At 42.1% G+C, this 23,300-nt stretch overlaps 1 protein-coding gene across 1 annotated transcript in view; it reads left to right on the top strand.

The window, feature by feature from the left end:
• Positions 1-23,300, top strand: part of kcnk17 (potassium channel, subfamily K, member 17) — a 44,472-nt gene that overhangs the window by 18,123 nt on the left and 3,049 nt on the right. The window contains exons 2-4 of the mRNA XM_063040646.1: positions 13,565-13,679; positions 17,112-17,318; positions 18,512-18,676. Coding sequence (XP_062896716.1) covers positions 13,565-13,679; positions 17,112-17,318; positions 18,512-18,676 — 487 coding nt within the window. The remainder of the gene's footprint in view (positions 1-13,564; positions 13,680-17,111; positions 17,319-18,511; positions 18,677-23,300) is intronic.

Below are 23,300 nucleotides of genomic sequence, written 5' to 3'. Positions count from 1 at the left end.
AAAGTCAATAAATTTAATGCAAAAAAAATGCTGCTAGAGGAACTCAGCAGGCCACACAGTATCATGGAGGGAAATGGAGAGTCAAGACCTTTCACCTGAACCCTTTCCTCCAGCAGCTCATAGTTTGCTTCAGATTCCAACCTCTGAAGTCTCTTTTGCCTCCAATTATAAATTCAGTTTTGCTTATCGCTACTAGGTGCAAAATAGCAGCAAAATAAGAGAAATGATTAAATCAAAATACAGCATAAGCTTTGGGAGAATTGCAAAACACTTCAGGCCACTTGGACTTCATCATTTCAGTCATAGTTAAAGGACAAATATCAAAAAGTAGTTATGAGAGCAAATTGCAGTACATGTTGGCCTAATTGTAAAAGAAGTTGGAGTTCAGAAATAGGGAAATTCTATTACAATTGTATAGGGTGTGGTGAAAGCTCACCTGGAGTACTGTTCATAGATATGGTCTACTTAAATGAGAAAGGATATGGTAGCATTGGAAACAGTCCAAATGAGACTGCTGAGATGTGAGGCTTGTCAGGTTTGGTCTATATTCTGTAAAGTTGAGAAGAATGAAAGGTAGTCTTATTGAAACATATATAATCCTAAGGCAGCTTGATGGGAGAGATGACAAGCTGCTTTCACAATTGAGAAAGTCCTAAACAAGGACAAGTAATTCAAATCACAACAATTTGTTTTCTCAACAAGAGTGATTAATGTCTGGATTATCTGCTGCATAAAGTTGTAGAGACTGAAGCATTGGGAGTACTTATAGAGGAGGTAGGTGTGTTTGTGAAAGATCAGGGATTGGAGGTTATGGGGAATTAGCTGAGAAGAGGTGATGAGGCCTGGCGTAGATCAGTCATGGTCATATTGAACAGTGGGGAAGGCTTCAGAGGCTGGGTGCCCTACTCCTGCACCTGTTTTATTCTTTTAAGAACAGGGAACAGTCCAATGTAAGATTTGTCCTTTAGCCTACTGTATCTATGCCAGGCATGATGCCAGTCTACAGTAATCCCATCTGTTGCACTTTATCCGTAACCTCTATTGCCTGATTGTGCATGCTTCTGCACATATGCTCATTATGTGTTGCTATTGAACCTTCCTCTGGCAGTGCATTCTATGCACCTATCACTCTGTGTGTGAAAATCTTGCCTTGCAAATCTTTAGGCTTTCACCCTCTCAAATTAAATCTATGCTCCCTTGTATTTCATACTTTCACCTGGAAAAAAAGTCTTTCACAGTCTAAGCTATTAATTCTTCTCATTATTGTGTATAGTTTTATCAATTCTCCCCTCAGCCTCACACGCTCTAGAGAAAACAATTCACGTGTGTCCAACCTCTCCTTATATCTAATACACTCCAATCCAGGTCACATGTACTGAGGAACAAAGAAATCTTGTCTCTGTAAGTACAGACCATTTCATTCTAACAGTGCAAAGTAAAACAATAACTGAATGCAGAATAAAGTGTTAGCATTACAGAGAAAGTACAGTGCTAGTAGACAGTAGGAGGCAAGTTATAACAAGGTAGATGGCAAGGTCCAAAGTTCACCTTATTATACTAGTGTAGCATACAATAGTCTTTAAACAGTGGGATAGAAGTTGTCCTTCAGCTTGGCAAACCTGTCCTGCACTCTCCACAAAACTTCCATATCATTCTTGAAGTGTGGCAAGCAGAATTGCACACAATACTCCAAGTGTGGCCTAAGCAACGTTTTATATAGCTGCAATATGACTTCCCAACATTTATACTTAATCCTACGACGAACATAGGCAAGGAAATTGTATAACTTCTTTACTACCCTATCCACTTGTGTTTCCAATTTCAGGGAGCTATAGTCAAGCTAAATCTTAGCTGTGAATGTGTTCTGATGTGCCTTTCATTTTGAAATAAACTGGCTCAGGGAATATTAATAAGAATTCTAACTGGGTTTGAACTTACAGTCTGGCCTATTCATGAAAACTGATATCTGCTAGCTATTTTCAAGTTCATTTGAGTGCTCAGATATTATAGATTGCCCTCATTACTGACTACCATCTGCCCATCACCCACTTTCTCCACCCGCGTTTCTTCTTCCTTGGTCTACCTTTTCTAAACCTTCCCTTATCTAGTTCTATTTATCACCTTTCAATCGTATATCTCTACCTTCTTCCAAAAGGAGAATCAATAGATGTTGTGAACTCGGATTTTCTGAAGGCCTTTGACAAGGTGCCATGCATGAGGCTGCTTAACAAGATAAGACAGGAAAGATATTAGCATGGATAAAGCATTGACTGATTGACAGGAGGTAAACAGTGGGAATAAAGGGCTTGGCTGTCAGTGACTCATGGTGTTCTGCAGGAGTTGGTGTTCACATCACTTTAGTTGTCATTATACCAAATGTCAATGATTTAGATGATGGAATTGGTAGTTTTGTGGCCAAGTTTGCAGACGATACGAAGATAGGTGGAGCAGGTAGTGTTGTAGAAGCAGGGTGTCTGCAGAAGGACTTAGACGATTGGGAGAATACAGTGTTGGGAAGTGTAAGGTCATGCACTTTGGTAGAAGTAATAAAAGTGTAAACTATTTTCTAAACAGGGAGAAAATTCAAAAATCTGAGGTGCAAAGGGACTTGGGAGTCCTTGTGCAGGATTCCCTAAAGGTTAATTTGCAGGCAGAGATGGTGGTGAGGAAGGCAAATGTAATGTTAGCACTATTTTGAGAGGACTAGAATACAAGAGAAAGGATGTAATGCTGAGGCTTTATAAGGTATTGATCAGACTGTACTTGGGGTATTGTCAGCAGTTTTAGGCCTCTTATCTAAAAAGGGATGTGCTGACATTAGAGAGGATTCAGAAGAGGTCATGAGAATGATTCCAGGAATGAAAGGGTTATCGTATGAGGAGCATTTGATGGCTCTGGGCCTCTATTCACTGGAATTTAGAAGAATAAGGGGGGATCTCATTGAAACCTATCGAATGTTAAAAGGCATAGATGGAGAAGATGTGGACAAGGTGTTTCCTTGTGGGAGAATCTAAGACCAGAGAGTACAGCCTCAGAATAGAGGGATGTTCACTTAGAATGGAGATGAGGTGGAATTTCTTTAGCCAGAGAGTGGTGAATCTGTAGAATTTGTTGCCAATGGTGATTGTGGAGCCCAGGTCATTGGGTGTATTTAAGGCGGAGATTGATAAGTTCTTGATTTGTCAGTGCATGAAAGGTTATGGGGAGAAGGTAGGAGAATGGAGTTGAGAGGGAAAATGGATCAGCCATGATGAAATGGCAAAGCACAGGCCAAATGCCCTAATTCTGCTCCTATCCCTTTTGGTCTTATGGTCCTCTCCTCATATCACCTGACACCGTCTGTCTTTTCTCTTCCTCCCGCCCCCATTTCCTGTTTCCTATTGGCCACCCACTTCTGTCTCAAAACTCCTCTCCCTTCCCCAACCCCACCACCTGGTTCCACCTGACAACATTACCCCACCCTCCTCTCACACGGTTCTACCTGTCACACACTAACCTCTGTCTCACCACTCCCTATCAGCTCTTTACACTGGCTCTCTCCCCCCTACACTCTCAATCCTGATCAAGACCGCAACCTGAAACTTCCACCATTCCTTTGCGTCCGCCGATGCTGCTCAAACCACTGAATTCCTTCAGCAGTTTGTTGTTTGCTCCAGATTTTGGCATCTTCTGTCTCTTGTGAGTCTGTAGTATTTGTCACTCTCTAAGGAAATGGGTGAAACAAAGAAACCCAGGGAAGCATCATTCAGTTGACCACTAGAAGAACATTTGAGGATAACTTAGGCAAAAAAAAAAGCCCTTGGAAGAAGTAATGAAAGTGAGGCCACTTGGATTTGTTGACAACAAATTATTTTTTTTAGGTAATCCATTGGGAATTTTTATCGAGGCGACAGAGATAGATAATGTAAGGAATATGCAGTAAGTGTTGTCTACACATCGTTTACAGTTTAGAAGAAAGAAGAGTGACCCTATTCAAACATATACAATCCCTAGAGGGCTTGACAGTGTAGATGATAAAAAAAATGTCTCCAATAGTGGGAGAGTAATGAACAAGGGGACATAGCTGCAAAAGAAGAGGAGCACACATACACAAAAGTCTGGAGGAACTCAGCATGTCAGGTAGCATTTTTAGAGGGCAATTAACAGTCAGAGAAGGGCTGATACCCTTCAGCAGGACTGGAGAGGAGGGGGGCAGAAGCCAGAATGAAAGGGTGGCGAGAGCAGGTGATTGGTGATACCAGATGAGAGGGAAGGGGGGTGTGTGGGGAAGGAGGGATGAAGTAAGAAGCTGGGAGGTGGTAGGTGGAAAAGGTAAAGTGCTAGTGAAGAAGTAATCTGATAGAACATAGAACACAACAGCACAGTACAGTCTCTTTGGCCCACGATGTTGTGACGACCCTTTAACCTACTCGAAGATAAATCTAACACTTCCCCCTCACGGAGGTCTCCAGTTTTCTTTCATCCGCATGTCTATCAAATAGTTTCTTTAATGTCCCTATTGTCTTTACCACCGCCCTTGGCAGCATGTTCCACACACCAACCACTCTGACATCCTCCCTACACTTTCCTCCAAGCACCTTAAAATTATTCCTCCTCGTATTAGTCACATATGTCCTAGGAAAAAGTCTCTGTCTGTCCATTCTGTCTATACTTATTATCATATTGTACACCTCCATCAAATCACCTCTCATCCTCCTTCGCTCCAAAGAGAAAAGCCCTGGATCACACAACCTGTCCTCATAAGACATGCTCTCTAATCCGGCATCATCCTCGTAAATCTCCACTGCACCCTTTATATAAAGCTTCTGCATCCTTCTCAGCCCAGCTCTGCATTCTATCTATGTCCTATAGTAATCTACAATCTTCTGCATTATCCGTAATACCATTCACCTTCGTTTTGTCTGCAAACTTATTAACCCACTTTTCCACTTCTTCATCTAAGTCATTGATAAAAATTATAAAGAGCAAAAGTCCCAGAACAGATCCCTGCCCTGTGAAAACCTGACCAGAACCCCATACAACTGCTCCTTAAACAATGTCCATATTTCCATTGTACATTTCCCTGATAGGATAGTCATTAAAACTGAGGTGCATAGAAATTTCTTCTCTCAGGTGGTAGTGAGCCTTTGGAATTCTCTGCCTTTGAGGGTGGTGGAGGCCAGATCATTTGACATACTTAAGGTGAAAATGGATAAGTGTTTGAAAGATCAAGGAATTGAGGATTATGGGGAACTAGCACTAAAGAGGAGTTGGGATCAGCATAGATCAGGAGTGATCATGGGGCAGGCTTGAAGAGCTGAGTGGCCTACTCATCCTTGTGAAGTGTTCTTATATAAATATATAATTGTCTTAAAGGCAGGGAGCAGAGGGGGGAGGTAAATGGTTGTTTTTAAGAATAGAAAGTTATAGACAGTGGTGATAATAGTGTGGCCAGAAGTTTTGATATTATTAATAACTTGGGCATAGCCATGCAGGGTAAAATTTCTATATTTGTGAATGGCACTTAGCTTGGTCATGTGTTAACCGATTCAAATGATATTAATAAACTGGAAGACAACGTACTTAGACTGGCAGAATGGACAGACAAGTAGCTGATGCAAGCTAATATTCACTTGTGAAATTATCTGCTTTAGTGGAAAAAGAGACAATATGGGTTAAAAGACATAATTTTAAATAGTGAGCAGGATTAGAGCATCCAGTGGCCGGGCATGTTTAGTGTGTAGTTAGTAAGATAGGATCCTAATTTCAAATCTTAATTTCAAACAGAGGCCTAGAGTTCAGAAGAGAGAGTAGGATGAGGCTGCAAAAAATACCAGCCGGACCCATATGGGAGTATTGCATCTTGTTTTGTTTTTTAGGACAGATATGAACGTCAAGGAGGGAATAGAGAAGATTCATAATTTTCTTCAATTCCCATCCCAAGCTTCTGGTTGCATGTTGTTTTAATTCCCCTCCCCATTCCCACACTAGCTTGTCCATCCTTGGCCTTCTCCACTGCCAGGGTGAGATCCAATGCAAACTAGAGCAACATCATCTAATATCCTACCTGGGTAATCTAAAATCCAATGGCTGGACATCGAATTTTCCAATACCTTACCTTTAATAACCACCCATGCTCCCATTCAGTCTTCTTCATAACCTACTTTTGTCTCCTTTCGCAGGCCCGCACCAGCCATTTTCGTCCTCATCATTCCAGCTCCATGTATCTACTACACACGTATTTCACCCAACTGCCCTCCCTCTCCCCCATCTGGTCCTCATTCCATTTTACATTCCCCTCTTTCCTAATGGTTCTCATGACTGGAACATTGCATCAAAATTTGGTCTTAATTACCAGAGCCCAGCATGGATGGCTTTTGTGTTCTTGTTTATCACCCTCCAGCAGCTGTTTCCACCTTCATTCTCCCCTCTTCCATCCTGATGCTACCTTCCTTTTGTTTGTTTGCCCCCAACTATTATCCATCTGCCTCCACCTCCTAACTTCATATCCCCCCCCCCACTGCTATCTGGCTCAATGTGACCTTCAATATTCACCTCCTATCCACACCCTCATTCTATGAGTCTCCTCTGGCCCCTGTCTCACCACTCCCATTCATCTCTTTATGTTGGATATCTCCCCTTTCCACTCTTAGTCCTGATGCAGAATTTCAACCCAAAATACTGAAAATTCCTTTTCTTGTTGCACGACCAGCTGAGTTGCTCCTGCAGACTGTTTATTGCAGAACATTGTCTACATTAGGCTACAGAGGGTGGAGTTGCTTTCTTTGTAGCAAAGAAGGTTAAGAGAAGTGTTAATAGGGGTTTGTGTCATCTTGTTTTGGGTTGTTAGATGGAAGCTGTTCCCATTAGCAAACAGTGTCACGATGTGCACTGGCAATATCGGAACACAAGTGCAGAGGAAAGACAGACTTGCTGTAGAGACAGTGCCGAGGATTTATTCGTAATAATTCCAAATGAACATTGGTGGTTCAACCAAGTGACACCGCGAAAAACAACATCCCCAATACTAGGACTAATCCGGCATCTGCTTAAACAATACAAATAACACAGACTCTCTGAGCCTATCAAAGTAAACCTAACAAGCTTAAACAGAAGGCGTCAGGAGACGTAATACAAAGAGTGAGTTGCTTGGGAAAAACACAAGGAACTCTAAACGATTAAGGTTCTCTAAAAACCTCAGAGCCTAATGCTCTCTGGCACCCCATGCAGGCTAGAAGAGCTCATTACAAATACTTCAAGAAACTAGGGGACTCAAATTTAAGTGCAAGTATGCAGTACAATCAGTTTTATGCTGAATATGGTAATGAGCTGCCAGTCTCTCACTACAAGGGAACCAAAATAGAGTCATACAGAGCCCTCAGGAGGGAATTAGATCACCACATGAGGGAAGAGGGTGTTAGGAAAGAGTCAGCCATTGGAACTGATGGAAGTGTGCTGCAAGGAGCCTGTTTAACATGCTGTAACAGTTCTATCATTCCACGATGACAGACATATGATGAAATAGGTATGGCAGATGGGGAGACAATTGGCTGGCAAAATATAGTACATACCATTGAGTGTTTTCAGTCCTTTCAGAATATTAACCTGAAGGAGATGCTGAAAAAACTTGGATTATTTTCGGTGAAGTGTCACAGTGTGGGGGGGAGACCTGTTAAATGTTGATAAGACTTAAATGAGGCAAAGGGGAGACAGTGGGAGACTTTTTCCCAGCTCGGCAGTTGTTTACACCGAGAGTGGTAGATACCTGGAATATGCCTCTGGGGCAGTGGTGGGGGAATATAGCACAGCAACATTTAAGAGGCAGGTGCATGAACAGGTAGGGGAATCGGGGATAGGGACCGTGCACAGGCCAATATGCAGCTTAAATTGACATTATGGTTGGCACAGACATTTGAGGACCAAAGGGCCAGTTCCTGTGCTATACTTTTCAATGTTCTATAAACACTTCCATCTTTCAGAATGCACTAAAAAGAAAACACCCAATATAATGAATTATAGAAACAAACAGGGAATCTGCCGGCCATCTAAATCATTGACCCAAAATTTCAGCCCTGACAGTATTTACTTTGCCTCTTAATCTTCTACTCCAACATATACCTTATTAATAATATTTGCAAATATAAAATGCAGTACATTTATTTGTTGCCATTCCCTATAATAGTCTGATCATTTCACTTACCGGGATGTTCACATTATATTAGCAGAACATCAGTTCTTCCTTTCTAAATGTTTTGTGGGAGAGGGTTTATGCACTAGTTCCAGTTGCTCAATGTGCATCGGGGGAGGGGATGGAGGAAGAGCTTTAAACTCTGCTTTGCTCACTCAGCTGTCCCTACTTCAGTGTCCCTTGCAGCATGAGATCATGTTCCTTGGAATATATTTTCCTGAAATTTGGACCGTGGACATATCATTGCACTGCAAGACCAGCACAAGTTCAGACAGACTGGAAGATGTCTCTCACTGAGTTAGAAAGCTACAGTGGCAGTTTGTGTTCGACTCAGGGTGTGAGCCTGGCAGTACCTGACATAACACAGAGCCCTGTGCAACTCAAGGCATGAGATGACAAAGTCTGCATCTCTTTCCAGACCTCCTTGGTAACCAAACACAGCAGAAGGAAATGGGTATGTGTGTCTCACCCAAGTTGCAGCTGCCTCAGGACAACGCAAGCCTTAGAGTTTAAATATCATTCAGCACAATTCTCCTTTCAAGCACAACATATTAAATCCTTTGATTTGACATGCAGATACTGCACTCCCCTTCCACTGGGATCCTGATCTATGCACTCCTTTTCGCACACCATGCCTTTGATTCCTGTGCTCCATTTTATCCACTGAGATCCTGTTTCAGCATAGGTAAAACAATCCCAGTCGTACACACAGTAGCCACTCAATTAAGAGCCTAATGTACCTATTGGAGTTCTATGTCCTATCAATCATCTATCGTACGACCAACTTCTACACTATCCACTACATCACTAATCTTTATGTCATCTATAACCATATAACCACTACAGCATGGAAACAGGCCATCTCGGCCTTTCTAGTCCGTGCCGAATAATTTATTAGCTCAGTCTTCCAGTTCCTCATCTAAATCATTTATAAAAATCACAAAGAGCAGGGGCTCCAGAACAGATCCCTGCAGAACATCACTACGCATGGACGCCCAGGCAGAACATCTACTACCACTCTCTGCCTTCTATGGGTTAGCCAATTCTGAATCCACGCAGCAACGTTTTCCTGGCTTTCATACCTCCTGACTTTCTAAATGAGCCTACTATGGCGAAACTTGTCAAATGCCTTGCTAAAAATGACATACCCACATCCACTGCTCTACCGTTAGCAATTTTTTTTACTGTCAGCAATTTACTTCCTCAAAGAAGTGAGTCAGGCTCATGAGGCACAAACTTCCCATCATAAAGCCATTCTGACTATCTCTAATTAGTCAATGCTTCTCCAAATGCTTCCAAATACTGTCTCTAAAAATTCTTTTCAATAGTTCTCCCACCACTGATGTAAGACTCACTGGTCTATAATTCACAGAATTATCCCTGTTAACTTCCCTCTGGTACGACTTCTGTGGCCAGTGAGGAATCAGAAATCATCACCAAAGGCGCAACAATCTCCTCGCTTGCTCCTCTCAGAAACAGGCTATATCACATCCGGCCTCTATCCTAATTTTATTCAAACGTTCCAGCACATCCTCCTTCTTAACCTCGACATGTTCCAGCACATTAACCTGAACTCACATTCATCAAAGTCCCTCTTACAGGCGAATACTGAAGCAAAGTATTCATTAAGGGCCTCCCCTACTTCTTCCAACTCCAGATACATGTTTCATCTTCTATCCCCCATCAGTCCTACCTTCACTCTAGTAGTCCCCTTGTTTTTTACATACGTGTAGAACGCCTTAGTGTTTTCCTTAATCCTACACCTCAGGCCTTCTTGTGTCCTTTTCTAGCTCTCCTAGGTCTCTCCATAAGCTCCTTCCTGACCATCTTATATCTCTCAACAACCCCGTCTGATCCTTGCTTCCTTCATCCTCTTGACTAGATATTTCACTTCTCCTGTCAACCATGGTTTCTCCACCTTACGTTCCTTTCCCTGCCTCAAAGGGATAAACCTGTCCAGTACCCCTTGTTAGTGCACCCTGAACAACTTCCACATTTCCATTGTACATTTCCCTGAGAACATCTGTTCCCAATTTACACTCTTAAGTTCATGCCTAATATCATCATAATGAACCCTCCCCGAATTACCTTCCCATACCATCTGTTCCTATTCCTGTCCAAGGCTAAGCTAAAGGTCAGGCAGTTGTGGCCATTGCCTACAAAATACTCACCCACCAAGAGATTTGTTGCCTGATCCACTATGACCTCTCCTCTAGCTGGCTTGTCTACATACTGTATCAGGAATCATTCGTAAGGCCAGTGATGTTGTAGGGATGGAACTGGACTCTCTCACAGTGGTGTCTGAAAAGAGGATGCTGTCTAAGTTGCATGCCATCTTGGTCAATGTCTCCCATCCACTACATAATGTACTGGGTGGGCACAGGGGTACATTCAGCCAGAGACTCATTCCTCCGAGATGCAGCACAGAGCGTCATAGGAAGTCATTCCTGCCTGTGGCCATCAAACTTTACAACTCCTCCCTTGGAGGGTCAGACACCCTGAGCTGATAGGCTGGTCCTGGACTTACTTCATAATTTACTGGCATAATTTACATAATACTATTTAACTATTTATGGTTCTATTACTATTTATTATTTATGGTGCAACTGTAATGAAAACCAATTTCCCCCTGGGATCAATAAAGTATGACTATGACTATGACTATGACTATGACTTCCTGGCCACACCCAACAAATCTCTTGCACTAAAGATGGGTCAATCAATATTAGGGAAGTTGAAGTCCCTCATGACAACAGCCCTGTCCATTTTGTGGCTTTCCAAGATCTGCCTACCGATCTGCTCCTTGCTCTGTTGCTACTGAGAGGGAGTGATCTATAAAATATTCCCAACAGACTGATTGCTCCATTTCTGATTCTGTCTTCCACCCACATTGACCTATTTCCTGCACCCCTTCCCATTCAGCCAGGCCCTGATTCCATTGGTCTTTTTTCCAGTGTCTGGGACCCTGTTCTGGCATTCCCTTTATGTTTACTGAAGCTCTGGTTCCTGCACTCTCTCTCAACTCACAGGAATCCAGATTCGCATACTCGGTTTTAACTTACCTGATTCACTGGAAAATTCATCGTCACTTTTATTTATTATCATGGGATCTAACATTTTAAAAAATTGGAAGTATTGAAATAGTAAACACAAGAAAGTCTGCAGATGCTGGAAATCCAAAGCAACGCACATGAAATGCTGGAGGAACTCAGCAGGTCAGGCAGCATCTATGGGAATGAATGAACAGTTTATGTTTTGGGCTGAGACCCTTTTTCAGGATTCATTGACACTTCGAGCTGAGATCCTTCATCAAGACCATTGAAATACTAGTAGCAATGCATCCAATAATCTGGAAAATCTTCACCAAAGCTACATTATTGCAGTTATCCTTTCTAGAGGCTGCTTCCCTGAGTGGCTCCATTGATATGGATGTGATACAAGTCGCCATTTTATAGCTATAGCATCATTTCCATCCCATCATTCCGCAAAGCTCTTAGAATATTTTCTGGCCATGCTCTTGACATTTTAATTTTCTTTAAACATGGACCAACTGGTTTACAAAGATTCAATATGAATGACCTGACACTGCCAACAATGTAATCCAACTTAATCTGTCAGTTAGGCAGCAACTTTGCGGGGCGGACCAGTTCAGCGCAGAGGGATTTGCACTTGTACTCTGTGTGTACAGCTCATTATTGGATATCCACATTTAGTCTTCTATCCACAGATACTGCCTGACTTGCGAGTGTTTCCAGCATTTTTGATTTCAAACCTGTTGTCTGTGTGGAGTTTGCATGTCTGCATTCTTCTGAATGCTCTGAATTCCATACCCCAAAGACACGTAGATTGTGGCCACTGTGAGTTGCTGTTCGTGTGTACGTGAGTGGTAGGAGTCGGATGAAATTGATGAAAAAGTGGAGAGAATGAAGTGGGATTAGGTTTGGAATTAGTAAATGGGTGGGTGGTTGTAGCATGGTCTCAGTGGGGACAAGTGAAAGACCTATTTGCATGCTGTACCTGCCAGTGACGCTATGCCAATTAAAATACTCATCCTTTAGTCCTCCTGTCTCTGCAAGTAGAAATAGGTTCAAGTGGCAAATGGTCTTCTGAAATCTCAATTGTCAGTACCAAAGCCAATTTGACTTGCAAGGGTTTCACCTGGGATCTCTGAACTACCTCACTTTCAGATTCCAAAGTCATTGCTCCTCCTTGGGATTGAAATTCATCCATGTCACAACGAAAAATGCATGCACCGTTTCCTTGAGCAGTTGAATTGTTTCCTCTGTGTGAATGTCTAGGCACTAAATAGAAATCTATTAAGCATAACTAACAAGTTGGATATGGATTAAGACTCTCAATCCAGCAAATTTGGAACCTGCCAAACCACTGATACTACTCCCGGTCATCTTCTTCTGAGCAGGAGAACTGTTTTATGTTTTAAATATGGTCACTTTAGTCACTCTCCACATTAAGATCTCTGCCAACAGTATTTCCAATTCAGAAAAGCTGCATATTAATACAGATCTTAGTTCATTTTAGATCTTAGATCTTGGAATTAATTGATACAGATCTGTACTACAGATTGAAAATATGCCAGGCTGTAGAAACTGTCAGACCACAGAATGTGAGACTAGAGAGTTTCAATCTGAATTCCCTGAAATGAAAGCTTTTGTCAATTGGTTATGCAGGGTTCTCACTTTTCAAACCACTAATCAACTGTGCGGACATCACAAGGTTTCTGGGATTTAATCTGGTATATTCCTTCACATGTGGCTCTTCTGCTTTCTTTGCTCCAAGGAAGGTTGTTGAGTATTTAATATGTCAATAATATTTGAGCAATCTTGCATCTACATTGGCTGATTAAGCATTCTTGTTTGTTTAAATAATTCACTACGGGTTATCTGTATAAATATGTGACTTGCATACATCATCACATTACCAAGTGATACATACACACCTCACTTAAAGTAAGTTCCAAGTTAGACCGGCATTTTGGACTTCCATGCCTTCCTTTGAATTAGTTTACTGTTTTGAAGTTAAAAAACATAACAAAAATGTATCCAACCTATTCATTCGCTCCTCATAATTGATGTTCTCCAACCTAGACTTCCTCTGTACCTTCTCCAGTGTGATCACATCTTTCTCATCGTGTGGCAGCTACAATTGTGCACAGAACTCCAGCTATAAGATAAGGAATGTTTTATAAATTTGTATCATAATTTCCCTGGTCTTATGTTCTATGCAAGTAATACTTATGACTTCTTTATGACCCGTGCTGCTGTTCATGAATATAATTTGTTTCCCACAGGATGATTAGCAATGTTTTTCAGCAACACTTTCAGGTTTCTGATGGCTTTAGAAATGTTTCACTATCCCCTTTTCTCTCATGTATTTAAGATTATTATAGATGCCTGGGAGAAAGGTGTAAACCCAAAAGGAAACTCCACGAACCCAAGCAACTGGGACTTCAGTAGCTCATTTTTCTTTGCAGGAACTGTAGTGACTACAATAGGTAAGGAGTTCTATTTTAAGGACATCTGTTTAAATTGACATCTTCTTTTTCAAAACAACTTGCCTTTCTGAGGTAGATATTTTTACTTTTGTAAAGTGTCAAGTTAAGTTTCAATGCAATTGAGAAATTTTAGGTATCTTGTGCACTTAATTTGTTGACTGTTATAGAACACAACAGCACAGAAACAGGCCTTCATCCCATCTAATCCATGCCAAATTATTAGTCTGCCTATTCCTATCGACCTGCTCTCGAATCATAGCCCTCTATAAACTCTCATCCATGCTCCTTTCTAAATTTATCTTAAATGTTGAAATTGATTCACGTCCACCACTTCTGCTGGCAGTTCATTCTACACTCTCATCATGCTCTGACTGAAGAAGTTTCCCATCATGTTTCTCTTAAACATTTCACTTTTCACCTTTACCCACGACCTGTACTTCTAGTCTCACCCAACCTCAGTGGAAGAAGTCTGCTGGCGTTTACCCTATCTATAACCCTCATAATTTTGTATACCTCTATTAAATCCCCGCTCATTTTCCTATGCTCCAGCAAAAAAAAGTCCTAATCTATTCAAACTTTTCTAAGTTCTCAAGTCTTGTCAATGTCCTTACATTTTTTCTTCACTCTTTCAAAGTTATTGATTGTTCATTTACACGGCTGAAAAATCACACGTTGAAACTTGCTTCTGGTGATTGAAGCTGTCTATCAGTGATGATGAGAAATACCTTGTAAATTCCCTTGCAATTTCTGGGGGTGACCCCATCACTTTTCACAAGCTAATGCACAGAACATTTGTGAATTGAATCATAGAAGTAACACTATTTATAATGCATATGGCATACATGCCTTCTTCATTTGGGCATTGAGTATAAACCTTGGGAAATCATATTTCAGCTGGTTAAGCACATTTGGAGCACCTGGTCACCACATTACAGGAACGATGTGGAGGTTTTAAAGAGAGCGCAGAAGAGATTCACTAGAATGTTGTCTGGACTAGGGATTTAGCTATAAGGAGAAGTTGGACAAACTCGTACAATTTTCACTGAAGGTTTGGGGGCTGAAGGGAGATCTACTAGAAGTACATAAAATTATGTGAGGCTTAGGTAGGACAGACAATCAGTATATTTTTCCCAGGATAGAAGCTCAAAGTTGAGAGAGCATAGGTCTTAAGATGAGAGGGGACACATTCAAAGGAATGTGTGGGGCAAGTTTCCCTGCACAGGCAGTTTGAAGAACCTGGAGCAGGCTGCCAGGGGAGGGGATGGAAACAGACACGACACCACAATTTAAGTGGAATTCAGCTTGGCACAAGGAAAGGCAGAGAATGAAGGAAGGTGCACTACGTACAGGCAGGTGGGGTTAGTTTAATTTGGTATCGTGGTTGCTACAGACATCAGGAACTGAAGGGCCCGTTCCTGTGCTGGACTGTCTATATTCTACGGTTAAAATCTTTGTCAGAGACGTAGGTTTTAAGGAGACTAATACTTGAATTTGTTACATGATAGAAGGCAAATATTTAGCCCTTTGGGCCCTGCCAACTCAGTTTCAGCTCTCAAGGTTTTAAGTTCTAGTATTCCCACCCTCAGCTCTTCTGTATGTAATTTACTTTCTGGGGTGCTGACATTGCTGGGAAGCCCAGCATTGACTATCCAAGTGAAGGATATGCTGACGCTCTTCCTTAAATGCTGAAACCCTGGTCACTTCCTTTCGGTGAATGTTACAAGTAAGTAAAATCAGTAACAAAAACCAGATTCTGAACTAGAGTAGCTATATATACAATGTGGCTACAACAGCAGGTCAGAGACTAGGAATCCTACAGTAAGTATCTCACCTCCTCACTCCCCAAAGGCTGTCCACCATCCACAGGGCTCAATATCAGGATCTCCACTGGCTTGGGTGGGTGCAGCTTCAAAAACTCTCGAGATGCTTAACATGGTACAGAACATAGGAACCCCATCTACAGCCACTCACTAACCTCACCAACACACAGCAGCGCAGGTTTGTACCATCTGCTGAATCCACTGCAGAAAATCACCACAACTCCTTTGTCAGCTCCTTCTAAACTACCAGCATTTCGATCAGGGTTTCCCAACTTGGTCCTTGGTTAATGGTAGAGGTCCATGGCATAAAAAGGTTGGGAACCCTGATCTAGAAGGACAAGGGCAACAAAGGCATCGGGACCACCTCCTGGAAGTACCCTCCAAGCCAAATATCATTTTGACTTGTATCATTATTCCTTCATTGTTGTTGGTTCAAAATACTGGGGCTCCCTCCCTAACAGCATTGCGGACATTCTCACAACTCAAGGATGGCAACTCACTGCCATCTTCTGAAGGGCAACTAGGGATGGACAATAAACATTGGCTCAACCTGTGAAACCTCTATCTCTTGAATAAATATACATATAGAAAAGAAACAATCTCCTTAAAAACGCAAACACCGGGAAATCTGCAGATGCTGGAAATTCAAGCAACACATATAAAAATTGCTGGTGAACGCAGCAGGCCAGGCAACATCTATAAGAAGAGGTACAGTGGACGCTTCGGGCCGAGACCCTTCGTCAGGACTAATGAAGGGTCTTGGCCCGAAATATTGACTGTACCTCTTCCTATAGATGCAGCCTGGCCTGTTGCGTTCACCAGCAATTTTTATGTGTGTTGCTTGAATCTCCTTAAAATCTTCATTCATGGCCAAGATTTTAGTCAGTTGCCCACATATCATCTCTGGAAACAAATGTCAACTTTTCATTTGTTAATATTCCTGTGAAGTATTTAGGTATATGTTTGTCATGTGGGAGGCATTAACTAAATTGAAATTACTTTTATGATGTTCAAAGTAGTCCTGATTATATAAAATAAAGCATTGTCCTCTTGAGCTGCTTTCCAGTTTTTGCTGCTATTTCAGTTCACATGGAATAATGTAGAACATAGAACATAGAATAGTACAGCACAGTACAGGCCCTTCAGCCCATATTGTTGTGCCGACCCTCAAACCCTGCCTCCCATATAAGCCTCCACCTTAAATTCCTCCATATACCTGTCTAGTAGTCTCTTAAACTTCACTAGTGTATCTGCCTCCACCACTGACTCAGGCAGTGCATTCCACGCACCAACCACTCTCTGAGTAAAAAACCTTCCTCTAATATCCCCCTTGAACTTCCCACCCCTTACCTTAAAGCCATGTCCCCTTGTATTGAGCAGTGGTTCCCTGGGGAAGAGGCACTGGCTATCTACTCTATCTATTCCTCTTAATATCTTGCACACTTCTATCATGTCTCCTCTCATCCTCCTCCTCTACAGCAAGTGTAAAAAAAATCCCTGATGGGAATTGCATAGAGACCTCCAAACAGTAGTAAGTATGTATAACTTAAGTATAACATATAGTAGTAAGTATAACACAGAGAAGCAGGCTCAATTTTTCTCTTTTCTCTAGGCTTTGGAAACCTCTCTCCCAGCACTGTAGGAGGGCAGGTTTTCTGTGTATTTTATGCATTATTTGGAATCCCTTTGAATCTAACTTTCTTGAACCACCTCGGAAGAAGTATGAATGGATATATGAAGAGGCTGGAGAAAAATGCTCAGAAATCAAGCAACCACAGGGTAAGCATCACATCCAATGGGTGTCCCCCAGGTGGGAGAGGTCTTGCCGAAAATCTAATGTTCTAACAGAACTTGCAGCAGACATTCATATCCCCTCCAGCATAGACAAGCGCACCATCCATTAACATATAGAAGATGCAATCTAGATAATAAGAGAGATCAAAAACAGAGTCATAGAGTTATAGGGAGGAGACACAGAAACCCAAAGACACACATTCAACATTTTAGGAACAGATTCTTCCCTCTACCATCAGGTTTCTGACGGACCATGAACTCATGAACACTAAACATTGTTTTGCTTTCTTAATGCAATACTTATATTTTTCCTATTTTGTGTTGTAATGTATGGTAATATTTCTTATGTATTGCACTGGAGTGCTGCCACAAAAAAATAAATTTCACGACACAGGTCAGTGATAATAAATCCGATTCTGATTCTGATCATATGCAGCACAGGCATAGGACCTTCGGCCACAGGTCTAACCTAGCTAATCCCATTTGCCTGTGTTTGCTCATATTCCTCTAAACCAGTGTTTCCCAACCTTTTTTATGACATGTACGCCTACCATTAACTGAGAGGTAAGTAGTTGCCAGGTTGGGAACCCCTGCTCTAAACTTTCTTTATCCATGTACCTGTCCAAATAGGTTTTTTTTTTAACTTTAATTGCAGCCACTTCCTCTGGCAAATTGTTCCATTTCCCCACCACCCTCTGTTTGAAAACCTGCCCCTCAGGTCCCCCTTTAATCCTTTCCCTTCTCACTTTAAACCTATGCCCTCTAGTTTTAGCAACATACATCAAAGTTGCTGGTGAACGCAGCAGGCCAGGCAGCATCTATAGGAAGAGGCGCAGTCGATGTTTCAGGCCGAGACCCTTCGTCAGGACTTTTGGGCTCTCTTCCCCAGAGGAAATAATTTGTGACCATTCACCTTATCCATGTCTCTCACGATTTTATTTCCTCTATAGTGTCACCCCACACCCTTCTACATTTCAGGGGAAAAGTCCCAGACTATTCAGCCGCTCCTTACAGCTCAAGCCCTTCATTCCTGGCAATATCCTCGGTGAATTTTGTTAATTAAGTGTGTTGTGGGATCTGGAGCAATATGCATAGGCAAATTGAGATCTAACAGATGTGAAAGGCAAAAGAAAAAGACCAGTGCTTTCACAGTGGGACAAATATTTTAAGGAGAATGTGTTTTTAATTTAATGTCATTTTCTGTCCCTCTGTAGCAAGCGATGAAGATTTTCACAATAGTGCTCTTCTTCATTACTGGCACAGTTCTCTTCTTGGTGTTTCCACCATTAATCTTCAGTTACGTGGAAGGTTGGACCTATGGCGAGAGCTTTTACTTTGCCTTCATCACTCTCAGCACCATTGGATTTGGAGATTACGTCATAGGTATGACCAGATGCACAATAAACCAGTGGTGCGTGAGGGTTACCAAATGAAACTACCTGCAAAGAATGCCACACATGGTAGCAAGGATATCATTAGAGTGATACAAGAGACTGGAATCTTGAGCAACACACATTCTGCTGGAAGAACTCAGCTGGTTGAGTAAGGAATTGACAATGTATCTGATCAAACCCCTGGATCTGGACACATCAGAACCTGATGCAGAGTTTCCACAGGGGACATCTGCATTGCTTTCCTTCCATAGATGCTACTTAACCTGCTGAGTTATTCCAGCAGGTTGCGTATTGGTCAACCATTACGTTGGTCTTTGGTAAGGTTATTTTGCAACCTGTGGGGCGTTAGTGCCTAGGAATTTTGTAAACATTTTGGAATAGGTAAAACTCCAATAATCTGCTAACTGACCATTCTAAATCCTCCCAGTTCAGCATCTGGCTCACCAGATAATGTTTTCTATGCTCCTTTGCATTCACTGGAACCCTTGTTCCTGCAATCTCTTCCAATCACTAGGGTCCCAGTCCCACGCTCCCTTCTATTTCCAATACAACGTATCCCCAGTGCTACCTTAGCCTCACCCCATCAAAGATATTCCATTTGTCCTATCCATCCCTCTGATATGCTCTCTGCATACAAACTAATTTTCTTTCCTTCCACTGCTGACAAAGGGTCCTTGATCTGAAAAGTTAACCCTGTTTCTCTCTGTAGATATTGTCTATCTTGCTGAGTATTTCCAGCAGATTTTAACTAAGAAATTGGATGTATTTCCACATATTTTTCATATGGCTTTTCCTGGGATAGATCATCTAAGTGAAAGTGTGAGCCTTGGGAACCTGGTTGTGCATTTCATTAAGGTTGGTACAGCCAATGTTTCTCAAGTATCTGTCATGCACTTAATGATGTTACATGCTGTCCGGTCTGTATTCCCTCCACTGTTGGCAGTTGTTGGAAGTGAGTTTGAGGTGACCTACAGCTCTTGCTGGTCACCCAAAGAGCGAACCTGGGGTATATCAAACACCTAGGTTCCGCACACAGTGATCAAGAATGCAGGATCTGTCTTAGTAGTGATCTCCTTGCTGTTCTGTACAAACTGGTGCTATGCTCACCAACTTCATGATCAACCCTTGCACATCAGTACCTTAGGACCTCTCATACTGAAGAGATTGTTACAAAGACAAAAGTTCAAATTAAATTTATTATCTAAGTACATATATGTCACCATACACATTCCTGAGATTCATTTTCTTGCGGGCAATCACAGTAAATGCAAGGAACACGATAGAATCAATGAAGGACCGTCCCCAACAGGACAGGCAACAACCAATGTGTAAATAGGAAAGCAACAAACTGTGCAAATACAGAATAAATAGGAAAAAAAAGAAATAATAATAATTAATAAATAAGAAATAAATATCAAGAACATGAGATGAAAAGTCCTTGAAAGTTCAGTGGGGATGGCCCAGTGATAGACTGGGCTGTATCCACTACTTTTTGTAGGATTTTCCATACAAGGGCTTTAGTGTTCCCATACCAGGCTGTGTTGCAACCAGTCAATAGACTGTCCATCACACATCTATATAAGTTTGTCAAAGTTTTAGATGACATGCCAAATCTTCAAAAACTTTTAGAAAGTAAAGGTGCTGTTGTGTTTTCTTCCTAATGGCTCTTATGTGCAGAACAGATCTTCAGTAATGTTGACCCCGAGGAGTTTAAAGTTGCTGACCCTCATCACCTCTGAATCCCTGATATAACCATATAACCATATAACAATTACAGCACGGAAATAGGCCATCTCGGCCCTTCTAGTCTGTGCCGAACTCTTACCCACCGACCTGCACTCAGCCCATAACCCTCCATTCCTTTCCTGTCCGTATATCCATCCAAATTAACTTTAAACGACAACATAGAACCTGCCTCAGCCACTTCTGCTGGAAGCTCATTTCACGCAGCTACCACTCTCTGAGTAAAGAAGTTCCCCCTCATGTTACCCCTAAACTTTTGTCCTCTAATTCTCAACTCATGTCCTCTTGTTTGAATCTTCCCCACTCTCAATGGAAAAAGCCTATCCACGTCAACTCTGTCGATCCTCCTCATAACTTTAAACACTTCTATCAAGTCCCCCTTAACCTTCTACGCCCCAGAGAATAGAGACCTAACTTGTTCAATCTTTCTCTGTAATTTAGGAGATGAAACCCAGGCAACATTTTAGTAAACCTCCTCTGTACTCTCTCAATTTTATTGACATCCTTCCTATAATTCGGTGACCAGAACTGGACTGGTTTCCTTCTCCTGAGGTCAATAATCGTTTCCTTGATCTAGCTGGCATTGAGTGAGAAGTTGTTGTTGCGCCACCACTTAGCCAGATATTTAATCTCCCTCTTGTGCTGATGGAGACTGTGTGGGAGACATTGTTTCCAGTCTGAACTGACTGGGGTATTGAGTGGTTAAAGATATCAGTGAAGACTCTACCCAGTTGATCAGTATAGGTCTTTAGTACTCGACCATGTACCCCATCCAGTCTGAATACTTTCCATGGGTTCACCTTCCTGAAGGATACTGTTACATCAGCCTCAGAGACTGAAATCACCTGGTCATTGGGAGCTGTTGAAGTTCATGAAGGTGGCTCCATGATTTGATGGTCAAAGCGAACATAAAAGGTATTGCGCTCGTCTGGGACCTATGTCACTTGATTTCACTTTGTTGCAGGTGATAGCATTCAAGCCCTGCCACCCCTATCAGTGATTCAGATTTGTTCCAGAATTGCAACTTCGCCTGTGAGGTGGCTTTCCGAAGATAGTGATTGCACCACTTGCATTTTGTATGGTTGCAGAACTGAATGCCACTTTCCCGGCCCCCAGCAGGTTTCAGATCTCATGGTTCATCTTCTGGTTGGGAAAGACTCTAGATGATGTACAAGCAAGCATGCAGGTACAGCAGGCTGTGAAGAAAACTAATGGCATGCTGGCCTTCATAACAAGGGGAATTGGGTACAGGAGCAAAAAGGTCCTTCTGCAGCTGTACAGGGCCCTGGTGAGACCTCACCTGGAGTACTGTGCTGTTGAGGGAGTGCAGCGTAGGTTCAGAAGGTTAATTCCTGGGATGGCGGGACTATCATATGTCGAAAGATTGGAGCGACTGGGCTTGTATATTCTGGAATTTAGAAGGCTGAGAGGGGATCTTATTGAAACATATAAGATTATTAAGGGATTGGACACGCTGGAGGCAGGAAGCATGTTCCCGCTGATGGGTGAGTCCAGAACCAGAGGCCACAGTTTAAGTATAAGGGGTAGGCCATTTAGAATGGAGTTGAGGAAAAACTTTTTCACCCAGAGAGTAGTGGATATATGGAATGCTCTGCCCCAGAAGGCTGTGGAGACCAAGTCTCTGGATGCTTTCAAGAAAGAGATGGATACAGCTCTTAAAGATAGCGGAATCAAAGGTTATGGGGATAAGGCAGGAACTGGATACTGATTGTGGATGATCAGTCATGATCACAGTGAATGGTTGTGCTGGCTCGAAGGGCCGAATGGCCTACTCCTGCACCTATTGTCTATTGTTCATTTTGTGGAGACGCCCTTGTCATGACTCTTTTCATAAAGTCTGTGATAACTGTGGTGTATTCGTTCAGATCCTGTGAGGAGTCCTGGAGCACGGCCCAGTCTACCAGCTTGAAGCAATCCCTTAGTCGATCCTCAGCCTTTTGCCACCTTCTCTTTGTTGTCCTTATCTCTGTAGCCTTGCTCTGTAATCTCTGCCTGAATGCAGGGAGAAGGAGAACAGCACACCATTGTGTGTGGCTAGTGCCCAGTTACACGAAAGGGCACAGTGTTCACCCTCAATTCTACGGTGCCTGTCTCCCATGGCTGCTGTACGGCCATCACGGGGAAAATTCTTTCAGTGCTGATGTATTTCACTGGTCAATGTGATCAACAGTATGCTCATACGGAGAAATCACACAAGTTCTGTTTTAGCATCTGGCTGTGTGTGCAACACTTCACAGCACTGCTTTTAATCAAGGTTATTTTCTAGGGAACTCACTGCAGAACAGCGGCACAGCTTACAGAGACCCTGTTTCACAGGACCAGGGTCCTGGGTTCAATCCTGACCTCAGGTCTGTGTCTGTGTGGAGTTTGTATGTTCAAATTCAACGTCATAGTTGAGCACAAGTACATGTATGCAGAGTTGCAATGAAAAGCTTTCTTGCAGTAGCATCACAGGCTCACAAGATCATATAAGCAGCATTCAATAAATGAACATTAAAAACTATATTTACATGAAAGAACTTAATGAAAGCAAAAAATAAGTCAATTTTAGTGCAAAATGATCCAAGTGGTCATGATGTTGCTGAACTGTAGTGATTATAGGATTTTGCTGGTTGGTTCAAGAATCAGACAGTTGAAGGGAAGTAGCTGTTTTTGAAACCTAATGGAGTGTGACTTCAGGTTTCTGTACCTCCTACTGATGATAGCTGTGAAAAGATGGCATGGCCCAGATGGTGGGCATCTTTGATGATGTATAATTGCCTTCTTGGGGTCATGTCTCTTGTGGATGGTGGGGAGGGATGTGCCCATAATGTATTGAGCTGAGTTCACTACTCTCTGCAACTTTTCAT

Source organism: Mobula hypostoma, chromosome 2 (genome assembly GCF_963921235.1).
Source record: "Mobula hypostoma chromosome 2, sMobHyp1.1, whole genome shotgun sequence".
Taxonomy (NCBI): domain Eukaryota; kingdom Metazoa; phylum Chordata; class Chondrichthyes; order Myliobatiformes; family Myliobatidae; genus Mobula; species Mobula hypostoma.
Note: the sequence above shows the minus strand (reverse complement) of the source record. Positions and strands in the feature narration are given on the sequence as shown.